Source organism: Miniopterus natalensis, chromosome 2 (genome assembly GCF_054644295.1).
Source record: "Miniopterus natalensis isolate mMinNat1 chromosome 2, mMinNat1.hap1, whole genome shotgun sequence".
In the NCBI taxonomy this organism is placed as follows: domain Eukaryota; kingdom Metazoa; phylum Chordata; class Mammalia; order Chiroptera; family Miniopteridae; genus Miniopterus; species Miniopterus natalensis.
In genome coordinates this window covers 136928942-136949598 of record NC_142082.1, presented here as the reverse complement: position 1 = coordinate 136949598, position 20657 = coordinate 136928942, and the positions used below count along the sequence as shown (strand labels likewise).

The 20657-nt window shown below is 52.7% G+C and overlaps 1 protein-coding gene across 1 annotated transcript in view; it reads left to right on the top strand.

Moving 5' to 3' along the window:
* LRP1 (LDL receptor related protein 1) overlaps positions 1-20657 on the top strand; it is a 78274-nt gene that overhangs the window by 15951 nt on the left and 41666 nt on the right. The window contains exons 7-20 of the mRNA XM_016224470.2: positions 7843-8005; positions 8115-8337; positions 9303-9492; positions 9964-10107; positions 11222-11458; positions 12672-12852; positions 13862-14084; positions 14877-15078; positions 15504-15629; positions 17385-17525; positions 17645-17770; positions 18214-18330; positions 18794-18874; positions 20473-20640. Coding sequence (XP_016079956.2) covers positions 7843-8005; positions 8115-8337; positions 9303-9492; positions 9964-10107; positions 11222-11458; positions 12672-12852; positions 13862-14084; positions 14877-15078; positions 15504-15629; positions 17385-17525; positions 17645-17770; positions 18214-18330; positions 18794-18874; positions 20473-20640 — 2322 coding nt within the window. The remainder of the gene's footprint in view (positions 1-7842; positions 8006-8114; positions 8338-9302; positions 9493-9963; positions 10108-11221; positions 11459-12671; positions 12853-13861; positions 14085-14876; positions 15079-15503; positions 15630-17384; positions 17526-17644; positions 17771-18213; positions 18331-18793; positions 18875-20472; positions 20641-20657) is intronic.

Genomic DNA, 20657 nt, shown 5'->3' with positions numbered 1-20657 from the left:
GGGCGAGGACACAGATACACTGCTCGGAGCAGCCCTGCTCAGCTCAGATGCTGTTACATAAACAAACAAAAGATCCGGCATCATCATATTCCCAGGAAGTGCACCACAGGGCTGAGAGAAAGATGGGGCCTGTGGTTTTTTCTGACCCACACAGGAGGGTAACTTGATCTGTGACCTTGGGTAAACAGAGTTCCCTGTCTCTGCTTTGGTTTCTAATCTGTAAAATGGGTTTAAGGTTGTCTGCTTGGATCAGATAAATTGAAGTGAAAGTCAGAGGTAACTGGAGGATGGCAAAAGGTGTAGGATTGTGAACCTTGGGCCTGTCTAGATCTTGAAGTTCCTTATTGGGTCCCCTGTGCATTGATCCCCACAGGAGACAAAGACCCCAGGAGAACATAGGGCTTAGTTCTGTGGGGAGACTGTGTTCTTCTGAGAGCCCCGCTCTCTATGGCCTCATCATATGATCCACAGCTCAGCTCCAGCTGCTCCAGAGCATCCCAGTGGTGTCCTTGGGCTTTTTGTGACCAAGGCTCCCCTGTGATCAGACATATGTTCTTCTTGGAGTGCTGGGCGGGGGGCTGGTCCACATGGTTGGCTGAGTTATTGGGGGTGAGCAGCTCAAGGAGCCCCATGGCAAACAGGGTAGGATTGAGGCGAGACCCCATGAGACATCTGCCTTCTCCCTGCTCCTTGTCTATGGCCCCACCTAACAGGCCTGTCTGGGCAAACAGCTCCAGCAGTTCCCTCCCCGGCCCTGAGGCCAGACCATGGGCTCCTGGGTAGGAGGCTGGGGAGGGGTGCCCTGATGGGAACCTTCTCTGCTTTTGCTCTAGCCTGGCCCCTCTTCTGCCTTCCTCCCCAGGAGAAGCAGGAAATAACCTCAGGCAGTTATCCCTCCCTTGGCAAACACACCCTTGCCTCCCAGTCTGCTAGATTCATTGGGCCCTTCTGGGGCAGAGTCCAAGAGGCGGGAAGAGATCAAGGTTCTGGGAGAAATGCTAGTGGGGTGAAGAAGTGGGCTCCTCTTGCCCCAGCCTCTGTCCCTTCCTCCCCGCCCTGCCCCCACCCTACACCCCATGCCGCCTGAATGTCTGGCTGTCACCCTGAGGATGGTTGTTTTGCTCTCATCCCACAAACTAATTATGGGTCCTGAGCTGAGGAAGTAGGAAGTGTCTCTCCCCTAGTGCCCTCCCCACATCCCCAATTTATCCACACACCCCCTCCATCCCAGAAGAACTGAATGGCCTGCAGGGTGGCTGGTCCCAGGCACTCACCTGTGCAGTGGGCTGCTGGCCTATAATTAGCTCCCCAAAGGGGATTCAAAAAAGAAAGGTTGCTGATTTCTCCTGCTTTCTTTCTGCCCTCTGGGGTAGCCCTCCCTGCAATCACCCCATTCTTGGCTATGACTGTGACCTCCATCAGACCCCTGGGCAGAGCCCCATGCACGAGTGAGGAGTCTGACAATTGAGAGGTGCTGGAGCCCAGAGGCCAAGAGACCAAGAGAAGCCCCCCTGCTGGTGTGGGAAGGAGAGGGAGCCTGTCCCAAAGAAAACTCTGGATACAGAAATAGAATAGAAAGAAGGAAGGAGGCCAGGAAGTAAGCCTGTTTCACATGGGCCCTGGGGCATGTGTGAGCCAGACCTGCTCTGAGCCCTTAGAGCCCTAGAGAGCCCCTCCAAGGCCTTTGGGTGACCAGTGGTCAGTTTAGCTTCTAGGAGAGGCTTGTAGAGTAATCTCAGGACGGAAGCTCCTGCACTTTCTTGTCTTCATCCCAGTTCCTCACTCTGTTTGTACTCAAGAGTAGGGGTATCCACTGACCAACATCCCCAGCGTTCTGAAAGGTGTGTATGTGCACTTTCTTCCCTTACCAAGCCTAGGCTGCTGGCCTTCCTCCTGCAGCCCCAGTGGCGTCACTGCCCTGGATTGGGGTGATCCCTCCCCCCACCCTCCTGGAATGTCACCCAAGGGTCCGTTCTCACCTGTTCAGTTGTCCCAGGAGGATGGGAGGTCTCTGAGGACTGTGATGTCATGACTAAGAACATGACAATGAGTAATAAGACACCCTTAGGGAAGACCAAGGCTAGCCTTTTGGTTTTTAATACTGCCTTACCCAAAGCAGAGATGCCTTGATTTTAGGCCACACACAGATGTACTTTTTTTTTATTATAGTTTTGTTTTTATTTGATACTTATTAGGAAACTCCTATAACTAGCTTATCAAATCCATGATTTTGTAGATTGTTTAGGATGCAGCAAAATAAGTGAGTTGATTTAAAGAAATAATAGGTAAATAACAGTACAACGCTACATAAACATGGTGAACATTTTGAGTGATACACAAAAGACTGAAGTTCTGGTAACTGAGGCCCAGAGAGCTCAATGGTCTGGAAGTAGCAGAGCCAGGCCTGGCCTGCCCACCTAACCCCCGACCTCTGACCACCTTCTTTGGGAACCTTACGCCCATGGAGCCCCCTATAGGGCTGCCTCTGGGCTGGGCTGGGCTGGGCTAGGCTGGGCTGGGCTGAAAGTCAAGTCTCCCAACCCTACCTAACCCCCAGGCCTACATTGCCTAAGCTGTGCTCCTCTGACCTGTCCTGTTTTCAGTTCTCAGGATGTTTCCACTGCAGAAAGAATAAGGGCAGACTACAGGAGTGGGGTCCTGAGAAAGTGTGTCGGGGGGTAAGGGGAGATTCTAAGGTTGCAAATAGAGGAACTGAAAGACATAAGATTTGTGGAAGTCACTTAATTTTGGACTGTGTATGAGGAGATGCTCTGGGGGGACACTCGGGGGTCTTAGGGTTTCCTTCCCTGCACCCTGCTGCATGGGGACAAGGAGGTAGGCCCCCTAGGAAGAAGAAGAAAAGGCCCTCTAAGCTGCAGGCAGCAAGGTTGCGAAATGGGTCTCCAATTCCAGCTGGCCAACTTCACTTTTCCTTTCGCTCCCTTGTGTGTGTGTGTGTGTGTGTGTGTGTTCACATTTAAAATCACAACAGGAAATAGGACAGTGATTTGTCTAGAAGGAAGGCAAAGAGGGCAGACAGCAACCCCTCTGAGTCTGTGATGAACTGGCTTCCCCAGCTGGAAGGGGAGCTATCTTCCCACTGAAATGGGCACTCCAAGCCCTCTCAACCTCCTATCCCATACCCATGGAACACTTACAGACTATGCATGAAAGCCAGCTGCCCCCTTCCTTGGCCTTTCTTACCCACAGGGTGTCAGAATATTGAGGGATTCTAGCCACCTCACTCTTTGGCCTTGGGTCCTCCGCATCCTGGTGCCTTTGCTTCCCATTTCGAATTTTCTATTATTTTACGGCCCTCCTCTCCTCTCCCAGGCCAAGGACAACCCTATGTCTCTGGCACAGCTCCAGCTCTGTCTTCTTCTCCCCTGCTGTCTCCTTGAAGTCGCCTCTCCACCCAGCCTACTCCCAACACCCCCTCCCTACTGTTTTCAAGCCAAAGGAAGGAACTTAAGCAAGAGAGATGTGTTTTAGAGCCCAGTAAGGATTTCTCAACAGCGGAAAGACCCTGGGTCTGATCCTAAGTCAGAGCTGCAGAATCCAGGCAGCTCATCCCTGGAACCCAGGACTGAATACTCTGTGGACCTGGGCCAGGCAGAGGAAGGAAGAAGGGCATACCCCCCCAGGTGGAATTACGAGCAGGGAGGGGGCCCAGGGGACAGAGGTGACACTGTGTGGCTGAGTCCCAGACTTGCTGGTGGAGCAAGAAGAGCTGAAGTCAGGACCTGGCAGGAAACAGGATCGTGAGGACATGCCATTTAGCAATGCTCTGCCAAGCCCCAGACTCCTGATTATCTCCCCAGCCCTCCCCCCACCCTCCCAAGCAGGATTACCAGACAGATGTCTTCTCCCACTGTCTTGGGCATCCAGAGGCCAGAGAAGGAGGATCCTGGCAGTAAAAGGAAAGGGAAAAAGTGATGTCCCGACTCTAGGACAACTGAGTGAGGACTCAGTACTCAACAAATATTTGTTGAATGAATCAGTACATGTGTGTCAGGAGCTGGGGACAAAGATGAAAGACAGTGCCCTGGCCTCTCAATATTTGTAGTCAGGTAAACAGGCTGTGATAAAAGGAACTACTAGGGCTAGGGGAGCCTGTAAACTGCGCACCTGGAGGGTCTACCTTTAGTCAGGATGCCACAGGGCTCTGGCAAGGATGGAGGTAAAGGGGAGAGCTTGGTACAAACCACAGTGCCCATATGCGGTGTGTTTGTTGTCTGCCAGGCCCTGTGCTATGAATGAACCATCCCATTCTACAGATGAGTAAACTGAGACTCAGAGACATTAAGTAACTTGTCCATAGTCCCGCAGAAGGTGACAGAATGATGATTCAAACCCAGACTGGGCCCAGGGCAGAGCAGAGTGATGAGAGAAGTGGGGAGGTTCCGGAAGTAAGGGCGAGATGCAGTGTGTTCCCTGAGGTTATGGTTATGGTTAATGAGATTCTTCTTCCTCACCCAGGGTCCTTGAACCCTATCCTACAATATTTGGGTATGTTGACATGTTGGGGATATTTCCTCAGGGCACAGAAGCCCCTGTCCTCCCCCGGATTTATTTTAGGCAGAGTGACTGGAATCCTGCAGCTGAAGCTGAGGTCTTCTTGGGAATGGAGTGGGGCCTGTTTTTGGAAAAGCAGCCACTATTTAGGGAACTGCTTCGTGAACATTGTGAATGACAGAGAAGTTGAGAAAAATTGGAGTTGTGGGGAGTACAGAGTGCTGAGCATTGGGGTTGGGGTTCAGGGAGGGCTCAGCACTTATAAACACACACCCAGGTCTATTCTAGGGCCTGGAACTGAAAGTCCTTTGCAACGTCACAGGCTGCGGTCTTTCCTCTGACTGTCTCTTCTCTCTCCCAGCTTCCTTGTGGCCTTCTCTATGCTGGAATCCTTAACTCCTAGGACTCCAAGCCACCCCCTAAACTCCTCCTACAACACAGCCTCTCTCCACTTGGGTTTACCTGAGACTCTCCTGTCCTCAGGATTTGGGGGCCTTTGGCCAGAACCCCTCTGGAGGGTGTGCTGGGGTGGGTCAGCCCTGAGAAGCCTGGACCACGAAGAGACAGCTACCTTCTGGGTTTGTGGGGCCAGAATGCTCAGGTCCTCCAGGCCCAACCCCAGGACTCCGCTTGCCCCATGCCACAGACAGAGGGAAGTGGCCCAGACACTGCCTGCGGGAGAGCCCTGGAAAGAAGGCACCCTCTCCCAATCTGAGCCCATCTCTGTACTGATCTTGGAATAGTGTGAGTGGCCAAGCGTGTGTGTGTGTGTGTGTGTGTGTGTGTGTGTGTGTGTGTGTGCATGCATGCAAATGTGTGCATATGCGTGGTGGGGCGAGCAGAGGAATCTGGACTTTAGGAGAGAGGAAAATAATGTGGTGGAGGGGGGTTGGATAACAAAGGATTTTTGCTTGCAACTAATAGTCTCCAGCTGCAAAAATACCAAAGGGGAGGCCAAACCGGGCTGGGGACTCCAGTTCTTGCCAACTCCTCACCGGCCTGCTGAGTGGGGCCCTGCCTGGCCTTTGGGAGGTGGAAGGGGAGACCGGCCAAGGGTAAATATCTGAGAGCAGGATGGTCCCTTTGCCTTTCTTCCTGGAACTGGAAGGGAATGTAAGCCAGGAGGGGGAGGCCCCAATGTCCTGATGCTTGTTGGGGGTGGCTGATTGCAGAGCTGTACCTGGATGAGGGGCATTAAATCTCTTCACGTTTCTTCCTCTTCCCCTCTTGCTGAGGGAAGGGTGGGTGGGGAGCAGAGCAGGGTGTTGCCAGCCTTGGGGCTGGGCAGTGACTCAAGGAAGCCTCAGGAAATGAAGAGAAGGACACAGCTGCACCAGCTGGTGCTGGGAAAACAGCTTCGAATGATGAAGCTCGTCTACATGCCAGTAACCCCCAGACCCCCACCATGCCACCAAGTAAAGGGCACACAGCCCTGTTTGCCTTTCAACCACCCTGCTGGCTGCCTGGGGCTGTGGGCAAGTCCCCCCCACTTTGGGGCTTTGGGACTTTGGCTTCCTCTGGAGGCAGCCCAGCAGCATTCATTTTAATCTGATTTCTCTGTGGTAACGGTGTGTGGGACATTTTGATCACCTTACCCCTGCACTGGGCCCTCTTCCTACTCAGCCTGGGACCCACATCCCCAGACTGCTCTGCCCCTTTCTCCGCTCTGCCCTTTTCTCCGCTCATGTCAGTACCAGGACCCAGAGCATAGAGTGGCTGGGTTCAGTGCATCACGCTTACAGAGAAAACTCATCCATGTGACCTTTCTCTAGTCACCTTGGAGTGGGTTTCAACAGGGGGGACCTGAAGAAGAAACAAGTTTAGTGAGAGCCTCAAATTGGCTCCCCCCCCCCCCCCCCCCCCCCCCGCTCCCTCAGCCTAAGTCCTGTGACCGTGAGTCAGTGTCAGGGCCCAGCCAAGTTCCTTGGGAGCCATGTTCCTGTTCCCTTTGCCCTCCACCCCCACCCATTGTTAGGGAACAGACCCTGAGTCCCTGCGGGGAGGGAAGGACTAAGCAGGGGTTGAGCTGAATGCCCAGTCATCACACCTATAGCCGTGTGGGGCAGAATAATCCCCACTGGCTTGAATGTGAGTAATGAAAGTAAATTTCAGCAGAAGGCAGGTCATCCAGAGTTTTCTTTCCCTGTGGGGTATATTGGTGGAGGTAGGGTGCAAGGCAGGGGTTCCAGGGAGTCAGTTTCTTGGAAATTTCCCAGTTTGCAAGAGGTATCACTTCTGAGGGTGGTAGTTGGAGAAGACAGTGGGCAGACCAGAGCCAGTGGGTCCTGGAGAAGAGGGCCCCTGAGGAGGTCAACAGGGGTCCCTGTCCCCAGACTTCCTGCCTCTTAGACTTCCCTCCGCCCTCATCCCACCCCTACTCTCTTCAGCCTTTTTTGGCCTCTTGTATCTTCTCCAGACCCATGGCATAGACTGAGTGTGGCACCTGGTCTCCTTCCTTCTCCCCCACACCCACCCTTCTGAAGCTCCCCCTCTTGCTCGGCCATGCTTCAGTTTGCCTTCAGAGTCCTTTGATGGCCCTCCTCTTACACGCTCTCTCCTCCAGCCCTCCTTAACATGAAGAAATTGAGCAATAGGGACATTGAAGAAACAGGAATGGGGGTGAATAGAGGAAACTTGGCCCATATCACTGGTTCCAACCTTTGGCCACCATGGGCCTTCCCTTTTCCATCCATATGGGCACCATATTTTAGCACTTTTCTCTCAGATTGGATTTATTGATGAGTGCCTTGCTTTTCCATTTTTAAAAGTCATGCAACATGTAACAGCTTCCAGTCAAAGCTCTGGCTAGCGTGGGATAACTCAACTTACCATATATTAAAGTGCAGCCAAAAATAAAGATAGGCTAAATTAATTAGCCTGAGTGCTCTTATGTCAAGTAAAAGCAGATTTTAAAAAACAACTAAAATGAGCTAGTGAAACTGTCCTCACTGTTTCTGGGGACTTCAAGAAGATGGGCTTCAAGGAGGGGCTGGAGTTAAGGAAGCTTGTACCAATCAACACTTCCCCAGTGCTCCCTGTGTGCCTATCCTGTCTCGGCATGGGGAGTGTGGCTCTGAGGGAAGATACTCAGAGACTTCTCCTTGGAGAGACCAGATAGGTAGAAAGATGGCAAAGATCACAAGACAAAATGTGCCACTGCTGGTAACTCCCGTAAGAGCCCAGGGAGAAGAGACAGCCGTAGCCTGGGTTGGTGGAGGAGAATGCCCCAGAGGAAGTGGGCTTCCAGCAATGAGCTCTGCACCAGCAAAAGGTGGGCATGTCTGTGGGATGGCCTCCCCCCATAGCTCTTTCATTCATACTCTCCAGACGTGGAGCAGATGGCCATTGACTGGCTAACAGGCAACTTCTACTTTGTGGATGACATCGATGATAGGATCTTTGTCTGCAACCGAAATGGAGACACATGTGTCACTTTGCTAGACCTGGAGCTCTACAACCCCAAGGGCATTGCATTGGACCCTACAATGGGGTAAGAGGCGCAGTCAGGGGCTCTCTCCTGAAAGGGGGGAGGCAGAGGCTACAGTGGAAGGATGGGTACCCAGTGTCCAGAACCCTTTTAATGTGCCGTCTGCCCACAGGAAAGTGTTTTTCACTGACTACGGGCAGATCCCAAAGGTGGAGCGCTGTGACATGGATGGGCAGAATCGCACCAAGCTAGTCGATAGCAAGATTGTGTTTCCTCATGGCATCACACTGGACCTGGTCAGCCGCCTTGTCTACTGGGCTGATGCCTACCTGGACTACATTGAAGTGGTGGACTACGAGGGCAAGGGCCGGCAGACCATCATCCAGGGCATCCTGGTGAGGGGAAGCCTTCACAGGGAACCATGGGCGGGGGGCAGGGGGCTCTGGGGGACAGGGAGTGGTCACAAGCACTTTGGGGAAAGGCCAGGATATAACTTCCTCTCTGATGGGAACAGTCATTTTAAAGATACTTTTCTTCCGTTTTCTGATTTGATCCTTACGACAACCCTGGAAGATGAGCAGATAAGTGACTCAGTTCCTTTTTGGCAGAAGAAAATAGCAGTGTTCAAGAAGTTAAGGGACTTGCCTGAGGTCACATAACTAGGAACCTCATCTAGACGCCCTGCCAGCTCAGAGATGGGACTCCATTCTGGGATAATTAGGATGACCAGCCATCTCTGTTTGCCTCGGTTTGTCCTGGTGTTAGCCCAGAAAGTCCCACGAACCAGCAAACCCATTAGTGTTGGACAAACTGGGGTAGTTGGTTACCTTAGATAAGTTATGTGGGCAGCGGGTCTGTTACAGAGCTTGCTTGGAGCCAGTCTGTCCTCTCGACCCTCCTAAAGCTGGGGGCTGGAGTTGGGCTAAGAATGTTCTCTGTGGAATGAGTTCAGGCCCCAACTCCAATTTAATCTAGAATCTACTGTGTGCCTGATTCCGTGGAGGATGGGATTCCTGCCCTCAAGGAGTTTGAGCAGACTAGGTGGGCTAAGTCCACAAATCACCAGACAGGGCAAAATGGCCAGAAAGATGGAGTGTGGACAGAGAGACCATCTCTGGTTAAAAAATACCAGAAACTCTTCGAAGAGATGCTCGGTGAAGATGAGTGGGATTTTTGACAAGCAAAGATCTCAAGAACAGGATAGTTCAGCCAGAGGAGGAGTAAAGCATAGAGTTAGACAACTATGGAATGAATTTAAGAACACAAATAATGGAGTTTGGATGAGAAGCTGAAGGGCTCTCCAGAGGCAGAGGGAGGATTTCTTTGTCTTGTGTTGACCATTCCTGCCTGCCCATCTCAGATTGAGCATCTGTATGGCCTGACCGTATTTGAGAATTATCTCTACGCTACCAACTCGGACAATGCCAACGCCCAGCAGAAGACAAGTGTGATCCGAGTGAACCGCTTCAACAGCACCGACTACCAGGTCGTCACCCGTGTGGACAAGGGTGGCGCCCTCCACATCTACCACCAGCGACGTCAGCCCCGAGGTAAGCAAAGCTCCACAGCCCCTCCAGGGACCGTCCTGAGGGAACCCCTGATTCTCTCATATTATGACTGCTTCTCCTAACCATATAACACCCTAGACTATATGTCCCCTGGCTGCTCAGCTCCTCTGCCAGCCCCTTCCTGCCCCTCAGCCTCCAGATCTCACCCCTAGGGAGCCCTTCTCCCTTCTGCTAAGAAATAGAGTGTCCCTCCCAGCCCCTTCCCTGGCTGGTCTAGAGGAGAAGCACCTGGCATGGGCAACTGTGTGACTCTCCCTGACCACAGCAGCCCCCACCTGAGTGGCTAGGTTGTGGTGGGGCAAAGGAGTTTCAGCCCTGTGGTTTCTAAGTCCTCAAATGGGACAATAGGCACAAAGACTACAGCAAAAGGGAATGTGGGCAGACTTCAGGAATTCTCAAGTCCTAGGCACAGAGACTCTGAGGGTCCTAACCAGCTCTCCTCCCTGCCCCTAGTGAGGAGCCACGCCTGTGAGAACGACCAGTACGGGAAGCCTGGTGGCTGCTCCGACATCTGCTTGCTGGCCAACAGCCACAAGGCGCGAACCTGCCGCTGCCGCTCCGGCTTCAGCCTGGGCAGTGATGGGAAGTCGTGCAAGAGTGAGTGAAGGGCAGGGCGTGGGTGCCTGCGGGGGGAGGGTAGGAGGGTGTCCTTGTCTGCCTCCCCACAACCCTACTACTTCTGTCTGAGATGCAGAGAGATGAAGGAACTTGCCCAAAGTTTCACCACTAGTAAGGGGCAGTCACAGAACTTGAACTCACATCTGAAAACAAGGCTTTCCCCACTATCCCACTCCGGCTCCCTAGAAGACTGTAAACTGGCCCCTCCCTCCTCCCTTCCTTCCTTCCTTCCTTCCACAAATAAATAGTGAGCATGTACTATGTGTCTGGCACTGTCCTAAAATAAGAATTCAGCAGTGAACAGGTAGATGTCATCTCTGTCCTCCAGGGTATATAGTTTGGCAGGGGAGACAGACAAACAAATAAATATAAAACTTCAGGTGGTGGTAGATGTTAGGAAGGAAATAGATGGAGAACAGAGTCAGCGATGACATGAGGGCTCCAGTTTAGATAGAGCGGTTGGGGAAGCTGTCTCTGTAGAGATGAAATTTTAGCCAAACAATCTGTGAAGTGAGGAAAAGGAGCTACCTGAAGGAAGAGCATCTCTGGCCGAGGCAATCGGCAGTGCCAAGGCTCTGAGGCCAGTATGAGCTTGGCAACTTTTAAGCAGAGAAATGACATTATTTGATTTACATTTGTAAAAAACATCACGCTGGCTGCTGGTACAAGACGGGCAGCAGGGAAGTGGCAGGAGGCTACTTCTGTGGTGTAGGCAAGAAGTGATGTGGCTTTGATTAGGATGATAGCAGAGGAAGTGGTGAAAAGTGATCAGATTCCAACATATTTTGAAGGTACTCCTTTTGGGCCACTAATATCACTACTGACCAGTGCACTTAACTGAAAACATGCTACTTGCTACATTTGTCCCATTTCCCACCCCTGGGGACAGGTAAAACCCTAAGGTGTTGTCCCCTGGGCCTTATATGTTTATGTGTCTGTCCCTGTGACCTGGAGCCTCTGCTGCCCCCACAGCCCCTGACCCAGTATAGAGGGGGCACTGCAGCCCCTTGGGCCACTGCTCCCAAGGCCGGGTGGTGGTTGTGTGTGTGCATGTGTGTGTCTGACTTTGTGCCTCCGTCTGTGCCTGCCCCAGAGCCGGAACACGAGCTGTTCCTTGTGTATGGCAAGGGCCGGCCAGGCATCATCCGGGGCATGGACATGGGGGCCAAGGTCCCAGACGAGCACATGATTCCCATCGAGAACCTCATGAACCCCCGGGCCCTGGACTTCCACGCTGAGACTGGCTTCATCTATTTTGCCGACACCACCAGCTACCTTATTGGCCGCCAGAAGATCGATGGCACTGAGCGGGAGACCATCTTGAAGGATGGTAAGGGCCCCAGAAATGGGAGGTGTGCAGATAGGACTCCCAAGGAACATCACCCTCCCGGGATGGGAAGCGATTTGGGGCCTAGGCATCTCTCCCGATGCCCTCTCAGCATGTAGAGCTGTCTGCTGACTGGCTAGCTGTAGGCTGGTTGGCATGGAGATGAGGGGATGACAGGCTGACCCCTGTGTGACCCCCTTCTTGGCTGAGCTGACAAGAGGCAGGAGGATGGATGGGTTAGGCAGCATAGGTCGTCCTTGCCAGCCCTTGGGAAAACTCATGGTCTCTCAGCCATTGGCTTCAAGCCCTGGAGCTGCACGTAGCACACAGCCTGGGAGAGGCCTGAGGCCTTGAATCAGAGCAGACACACCAACACCCATGTGCACACACAGGGTCTGTGCTGCTAAAAGCTGCGTGTTTACACGTCCTGAGAAAATTGTGTTTTGTGGACTGAATCCAGTTTTTCCCCCTGGGCTGCTTGGGCAGGTCAACAGTGCACTGTCCTCTGAATACCCATCTGCATGGAGGCTGTGAGCTGAGCTCTGCCCCTTCCCTGCCAGCGTTAGGAATTCCCAAACCTACACGCAGGCCCCCAGGGTAGGGCTCCCTAACTGATCGATCTAGCTGACACCAGTTACCACTCTTTGCCCTCCTCCCCACCCTTCCCGACAGGTCAGAGAACCTCAGCAGTCAGCAATCATAAGACTTTAGAGAAATCAAAAGTAACTCCTCATCAAGAAAAATTGGGGTTCCCTATGCCAGGGGAACTGCTATTTAAAGCACAATGGAGATGAAGCCTTTAGCTAAGTGAAAAATCACTTCCTAATTTATTAATTTTGTTAGCTCAGGAGTTTTAGGCCTGGGATGTGGCATCACACTTGTACCCAGAGCACATTCCTGCAGCTGTCCACCCTAGCTCAGGCCCAGACATGCCCTTACTTGAGAGCCCACATCTGCCATGTACGTGTGTGCTGGCTGTCACGTGCAGCTTTGAGAGGCTTTGTGCCTCAACGCAGATAAGCAACACAAATGATCTTCTAGCTCCTTCCTCCAGCCAGCCTCTCATCCCTGTCCCACCCACTGTCTTGGGCACAAAGGACTCCCTGCCCTCCCTACTAGCCAAGTTGCTCAAAGGATGTGCATCCTAAGGGTCAGGGCCAGGCAGTTTTGAGTTTCCTTTGCGACTCTCCATCGTTGCCCCCTTCATTCCCTGCAGGCATCCACAATGTGGAGGGTGTGGCTGTGGACTGGATGGGGGACAATTTGTACTGGACGGATGATGGGCCCAAGAAGACCATCAGCGTGGCCAGGCTGGAGAAAGCTGCTCAAACCCGCAAGACCTTAATAGAGGGCAAAATGACACACCCCAGGGCCATTGTAGTGGATCCACTCAATGGGTGAGTCCTCCCAGGACCTTGGGTTGGGTGGGCCCAGCACCCTGTGGGTCTCAGAAGTGGGAGATGAGACAGAGAGTGAACAGGGAGGGCAGCCTAGGTGGGATGCTTAGGCAAGAATGGGAAGCTACAAGTGAAGGTTTCCCTGTCTTCAAGGCAATGGGAGTGATGCCTTAAACACATGCATCGAAACCTGATTCTGTCACTCCCAGCTCAGAGCCCTCTGCTGGCTCCCCTGCCCTTAGAGTGAGCTTACTTCCTGCCCTTGGAAGCTCTGTTCTTGCTGCTCCCTGTCTGTGCCTCAAAAAAACACCCCAGCTGTTTCTGCCTCAGGGCTTCTGCTCTCCTAGTTCCTTTGCCTGGAATTCCCCAGCCCTTAGAGACCCATATTCCTTATCAGGCGGGGGTCCTATGGGGTTCTGCCTGCAGCTCTTTTGACCTCATCTGCACTTTACTTGGAAGCTCTGTTCTCACTGCCCCCTGTCTGTGCCTCAAAGAGACACCCCAGCTGTTTCTGCCTCAGGGCTTCTGCTCTTGTAGTTCCTCTGCCTGAATTCCCAGGGACGTGCAGATCTAGCTCCTTCTCAGCATTCACACCTCTGCTCAAATGCCACCTCCTCAGAGGGGCCTTCCTCCTCATCTGTTGCCTGGTCACTCTCCATGCCATCACCAGCTTAGTGTTTTTCCTGGTTTTTATCATTCTCCGATGTGTGAGACCTTATTTCTTATCTGTCTTCCAGGGTAAGACATGGGCTCCAGGAAAGCTGGAGCCTGGGCTACCTTGGTCTTTTCTGGGTCCCCAAATGCCAGACTGTGCCCAGCTTGCACTAGGCACTCTTCAAATATTTGTTGAATGGAGGGATAAATGAATGAAATGTGTGGGCCACGGTTGAGCAGGGCAGGAAAACTCTCCCTGTGAGGGACTCTGAGACAACACACAAGGATTGGGATCATAGGGACGCTCTTGATGGCAGGGATGGCTCATGTGGTGCTGACCAGTTGCTGCCCACAGGTGGATGTACTGGACAGACTGGGAAGAGGACCCCAAGGACAGCCGGCGTGGGAGGCTGGAGAGGGCCTGGATGGACGGCTCACACCGAGACATCTTTGTCACCTCCAAGACAGTGCTGTGGCCCAATGGGCTGAGCCTGGACATTCCAGCTGGGCGCCTCTACTGGGTGGATGCCTTCTATGACCGCATCGAGACCATACTGCTCAATGGCACAGACCGAAAGGTAGGCAGGCGTGCACCTGTGTGTGGGTGTTCATATGTGTGCCAGATCACTTTTGTGTGTGGGTGAGGCTCCCTGTGTGTGAATGTGTGGACATCTGTGTGTGGCTAAGCCTATGGGCTTCCTGTGTGTTTACCAGTGTCCCCATGGATATGTGCATCTGTGTGCTTGTGTGTCTTATGTGCTGTGTTGTTAGACAATTGCCTCTATTAGAGTACATCCTGACCGTGTGTGTTGTCTGTGGGCTTGACCACAGCCTGTAATTCCCGGCACACGTCAGAAGGTGCTTCTCTCTCTGCTGTTGCTCATGCAGTTCTCTCTGCCTCCACCCCAGCTCCTCCTTACCTGGTGCCCTGCTCATGGGCCACCTCTTCTTCTACCCTGGATTACAGTGTCTTTTTCATTTCTTAGTGCCTACCACTGGTTTGCCTTTAATAAATCCTAACAAATATTTGTCAGGTGAAAAAATGAACATATGAATTCTGACTGTCTGCAGCACTTTGTGTGTGTGTGTGGTATGTGAGTGCACGTGCATGTTGGAGGGATATGAAGGATATGAATGGGCCCAAGAGAAGACAGTGTGGACAAGCTCACCATCAGCCTCCTGCTGGGTTCAGGGTCTGGCACCTTACTCTGTGCAAAACTATCAGCCTCAGGGGCTCCCAGGCTAATGGAGGAAACAAGACACATACCCAGGATATGGATGAATGAGGATACAAAGTAGAAACCTCTCTAGGCCTGCCTTAGTCCCCCTGTTTGTCTCCAGCCCTTTAATAACCTCCTATCCATTCCTAGATTGTGTATGAGGGTCCTGAGCTGAATCATGCCTTTGGCCTGTGTCACCATGGCAACTACCTCTTCTGGACTGAGTACCGGAGTGGCAGTGTCTATCGCTTGGAACGGGGCACAGGAGGTGCACCCCCCACCGTGACCCTTCTGCGTAGTGAGCGGCCCCCCATCTTTGAGATCCGCATGTATGATGCCCAGCAGCAGCAAGGTACCCCCTGGGGCTGGGACTGATGATGGGGTGGGACCTAGATGGGGGGTGAGACTCCCGGGAGGGGAGCAGAGAAGAAGGCACTCCCCCTGGGATCTTAGACTCTGACTTTTGAGGCTCTCAAAAAGAGGGGCCCCCAACCCTTGCCCTTAGAGTGAGACCCACATTCCGTATCAGGCTTAGGGTCCCAGGGGGTCTGCCTGCAGCTTTTTGACCTCACCTGCACCTGACTTCCTGCCCTTCCTTTCCTGTCTCCCTCCCTGCCCCATGCCTACACCTCCTCTTCTTCAACATGCTCATGGTCCTGTCAATGTATTCTCCCTCTGTCTCCTCATTTTAATGCATCTCCCCCCATCTTCTCATTTCCCTTCCATCTACTGTCCTCCTCTCCTCCCCTGACCCCTCCCCGCGGCCCTCCTTCACAGTGGGTACCAATAAATGCCGGGTGAACAACGGTGGCTGCAGCAGCCTGTGCCTGGCCACCCCTGGGAGTCGCCAGTGTGCCTGCGCCGAGGACCAGGTGTTGGACACAGACGGTGTCACTTGCTTGGGTACGAAGGGCCCAGCTGGGGAGGGAGGCAGGGAAGCCAACCCCCATAAAAGGAGGCCACAGAGTCCAATCAGAGATGAAGGAGGCAAAGAGGGCCCTACTGAGGCAGCAGGAGGTGAGGGGTGGGGCAAGAGAAGGCTCTGGGGACCAGGAGGAGGGGACAAGAGGGATACAAGAGGGCACAAAGATTAGGGGAAACTTAGTAATGAGCAAGAGAGCTATGGAAAGAAGAAAATATTCTTCTTTTATAATTATTTCTTCATTATTAAAGTAATATAACAATAGTTCTAAGTATTAGAAATTAGAGAAAAAAAGCCCAAATCCTACCAACGAACCCCACTGTGTTGTCAGCATTGTGGTAAGTTGAGTGGGTTCTATGGTTGGTTTTTATGTACCTGTATTCGTACTGTATATAAAATATCCTCTGCCCTTTTGAGTTCATATGCTTCATAGCATTTTCTGTATTATTCTTGCAATATTTTAAATAGACTCATTTTTAAAATAAAAGTAGGTCGTGCTCGTTACAAAAATAAATAAATAAATAAACATTATAGAAAACCGAAGGAGAAAGTACAAGTCACCCCAATGCCACCCCCTATTGATACCACTGTTACCACTGGGAAGAGAATCCTCCCAAACATTTCTCTGCACATTTACCTTTCTTAAATGAAATCATGCTGCACATGCTGTTCTGTTTCCTGCTTTTGTTGCTTGACTATATGTCATGAATACGTAAGCAGAATTTTTAGTGACTAAAAGTTTCATTTAGTAAAAGTTCCATAATTTACTTAACAGTTTCTCTGCTGGCAGACAGAGGAACTGGGTGGCCAGGGTATAGGAAAAATCCTCTACATGGACATTGAAATCACCAAGAATTAAAGCAGAGTGATCTTGAAGAAGTGACACTCAGCCAGGATCTGAAAACCCTTAAGGATGACAGGATTTTCATCCTTACAGTCCTGGGGCCTGTAGAAATAAAGGGTGGGATGGTCGGATAACATGAAAGTCAACTCAGATATTTCAGAGAAGGGAAAGGAGAGTAGTCGGAAGCAGTACTGAGAAGCAGGGTGGAAACCCCCAGGCCCAGTGGTCCTTGGGCTGTGTGAGAGAAAATAGCCACCCATGGGACCCATGGGAAGGTTTAAGGAGTAGAGTGGGGATGAGAGATGGGTCAGAAAGGTTATGCACAGAGCTGTAAGGTCCAGGGACAGAGTCTGAAATGAGAGTCCTATGCTTCTTGAGGTTACTGATGCAAACACAAAGGGCACAGTGATTTTACTTCCAATAGCCCAGGGCAGACAGTAGTGGTGAGGTGTAAGTGCTGGGGGACAGGATCAGGAGCCTGCAGGGTTCTGGGCCTGTTTTCACTCCTGCTGGTGGAGTGGATGCATCTGTGAAGGAAGAAGTCCAGGGACCATGGCAGGCCCCGAAAGCCCCAGAAACACCTTCCAAAGAGCAGTTGATGGAGATGGCAGGGAGGGGTAAGGAGTGGTCTGCTCAGTGGGTGCAAGTGTGGGGGACTCTGCACTCTCATGGAAGCTGAAGTTTGGGACATGCTAGAGTAAACATCACCCTGTGGCTTGAGATAGAGTTGCAGTTTTCATCCAGATAATTTGTTCATGAAGAAATTATGCACTAGCTAAAATTATCCTGTGTATTATTTTTAAATAATAAAACGAGCAAAGTACAGGGAGCTTAGTACCTGACCCATGATCTGGGTCTGACTTTCCCCCTCACACCCCTGTGGTGCCCACAGCGAACCCATCCTACGTGCCCCCACCCCAGTGCCAGCCGGGCGAGTTTGCCTGTGCCAACAGCCGCTGCATCCAGGAGCGCTGGAAGTGTGACGGAGACAACGACTGCCTGGACAACAGTGACGAGGCCTCCGCCCTCTGTCGTGAGTCACCTGCCCTCTCCATTGGACGGTGGACCTGCAGGGCAGCAAGTGGAGCTCTCTGCCTGCTAGGAAAGCAGGGTCCCACCCTCTCAATGACCTCTGACCTGTTCTTTCCCCAGATCAGCACACCTGCCCCTCAGACCGCTTCAAGTGCGAGAACAACCGGTGCATCCCGAACCGCTGGCTCTGTGACGGGGACAATGACTGTGGGAACAGTGAAGACGAGTCCAATGCCACTTGTTCAGGTGTGGAACAAGGGAGTGGACCACACTGGGAACCCCTCAGTCAAAGAGGCTGGGTAGTGGGGAGCCAGGCTTGGAAAGACAGAGGGCCTCAGGTGAAAGAAGAGAGCGCAGGGCATTGGGATAGAGAGGATGGAGCCCAAGCAGGAGGAGAGGGGTGCTGTCCCCTTCCCCTGAAGGACAAGGTTGGCTGGGAGGACTGAGCCTGCAGGGGACAGAGCACAGCTCCAGATGGGAGATAAAAGCAAGGCAGGGTGGATGTCCTCCTTGAAGGATACCAGAACCCCCTCGAGAGATGAGGTGATGCAGGTGGTTTTGAAATTCTCTGAGAGAAATGACTTTGAAACCCTTGGGAAGACTTCCTATTACACAGAGAATAAGAAGAGAAAGGACAGTTAAGAAAGGGGGACAAGACTATGAGCACTCACACCCATTCCTGTCCTCAGCTCGTACCTGCCCACCCAACCAGTTCTCCTGTGCCAGTGGCCGCTGCATCCCTATCTCCTGGACATGTGATCTGGACGATGACTGCGGGGACCGCTCAGATGAGTCAGCCTCGTGCGGTAAGAGGGACAACAAGGAGGCCAGGCTGGCATGAAGGAGGTCACTCATGAGGATATCCCCCCTAGGGACAGGGTGTTGGGGGCTAGAAAGGCCTTGCAAGTTAATTCTGTGTGGTCTTAAGCAAATTACTTAGTCTCACTGGTCTATGTGCGTTTCATCTGCAAAGTGGAGATAATAATAGCATCCATATCATAGTGTTGATGTGGAGTTCAGTGAGACCATGCATGAAAAACATTCAGCACAGGGCCCATGTTTGGTAACTGCTAGCTTTAAAATCAAATGCTCAGGGAGGTACAGATAAAGGGCCAGTTTCAGGCTGAGGCATTGCTGCTTAGCCTTCTCTCCCCTGTCTGGCTGCACTGAGGGCTGCTGGTTACAAGAGGCACCCTGCACCTACGTGCTCGGTGCTATGATGCTGCATAATCTTGGGTGCCCTACTCAGCTACACTTTCTCCCTGACAGCCTATCCAACCTGCTTCCCCCTGACTCAGTTTACCTGCAACAATGGCAGATGCATCAACATCAACTGGCGATGCGACAATGGTAAGAGCACCCCTTCCTTCACCTGCCCTGATTCCCAGGAAAGCTAGAAGCCTCACCCAGGCCCCAGGGTGTAAGGCCCAAGGGTTTTTAGAATCAAGCCAGAGTCTCCCTCCAGTTCACTGAGGCCCCACTGGATTGGATGGGAGAAAGGAGAATGAGCCATAAATGCTGTGGGGGAAGCAAGATGGACTGAGGGGGACCCTGCCCATCTCCTACCTGCACCATTCCTCCCCAGGCAGGGCCTGAGCCGTCTATCCTCTGGCAGAGGCTCGGGGGCAGGGGAGAGATAAGCAAGAAGGACTGGGAGGAGAGGGCTGGAGGGACAGAGCAGCGAGAATCCAGCTCCCTTTTCCCCACAAACCCCATCTCCTGAAGTCCTTGGTGCACCCTCCAGGCTCCTGCTCTAGACTCAGGAGCCCACCTGGCGGTCAGCCATGGACCAGGTGATGTCAGCCCTGAGCCACGGGGCCAGTGGATTGTTGTGTGTATGCCGTCTCAGGGCTCTGATTGTCTGTGTGGTGTGGTGACGTGTTGTACCAGTGGCTCCCGCCCTGGCTAACATGTGAGAGGATGGACTGGGTCAGCGCCGTGTTGCCCCTCATCTTTGCTGTGTCTCGTGTGCCAATGGTTGCCCTGGCGGTTTCTGTGTTTCAGAGAAGGATTGTGGGGACGGCTCTGACGAAAAGACCTGTCCTGAGCCTGCCGGTCAGTGCATAGAAGCACATGCACCATCACCCGAGCCCCAGCTGGCCTCTGGCTACGCTCAGGATTCCCAGGCAGCCCCCCTCCCAGAGCTCCTAGGGTGCGAAGGAAAAGCTAGAGAAGGAGAGAGAGAGAGAGGAGGCAACAGAAGAAAGCAAACAATGGGAAGGAAAGAAGCAGAGTGGGCAGAGGGAACCTCTCAGAGGAGAGATGACGGGAGGGGACAAGGAGACCGAGACAGAGGGGGAAAAGAAAGTTAGAGAAGCAAATCCAGCTGGAAAAGAGGCTGGAACACTATCCATGGGGAAAACCAAACCGTCTTCCAGAGCAAGTCTCCTGAAAGTGTGCAGGGAAGTCCATAGCCCCTGGAAAACAAGACATCTGTTCGGTCTCCCTCAGATGCCTTCCAGTGGCCCCTGACCCTTCCCAGCTGTAGGCAGTGCCCTTGTGAGCTGGGTGCTCAGCGCATGGGGCCCAGAATGCCCGTGTTCAGGGCGGGACCTGATAAAGCCCTTCAGTCCCCAGCAGAGAGGCCTCAACTACACTCCTCCCTTCTCTCTCCCTCTAAAACCAGAGAAATCCCTGCCTTTTCCCCAAAGCAAACAGACTCCTCTTCCCACACCCTGCCTAAGAGAAAGGAACATGTCCTGTGCCCCTCTCCCTCAGCTCCTGGGACTCAGGGAAGGGCCCTCCTGGCGCCCGCCCCCTCCCTCCCCCCATGTGGGCCATGGTGCATGCTGCAGTCTATGCAGTTTCTGTGTCTTTTCTGTTTGTTTTTTTCTCAGTGGGGGTTGGGGGTGGGAATCGGGAGGTGGGAGTGGGGGCCCCAGCTGGAGCCGCAGAGAAAGCTGCTTGCTGACCCACTCCTTGCCTCTCCCCTTCTTGCCTCCCCCCAGACAATGACTGTGGGGACAATAGTGACGAGGCTGGCTGCAGCCACTCTTGCTCTAGCACCCAGTTCAAGTGCAACAGTGGGCGTTGCATCCCAGAGCACTGGACCTGCGATGGGGACAATGACTGTGGGGACTACAGCGATGAGACGCATGCCAACTGCACCAATCAGGGTAGGCACTTGGGGCCA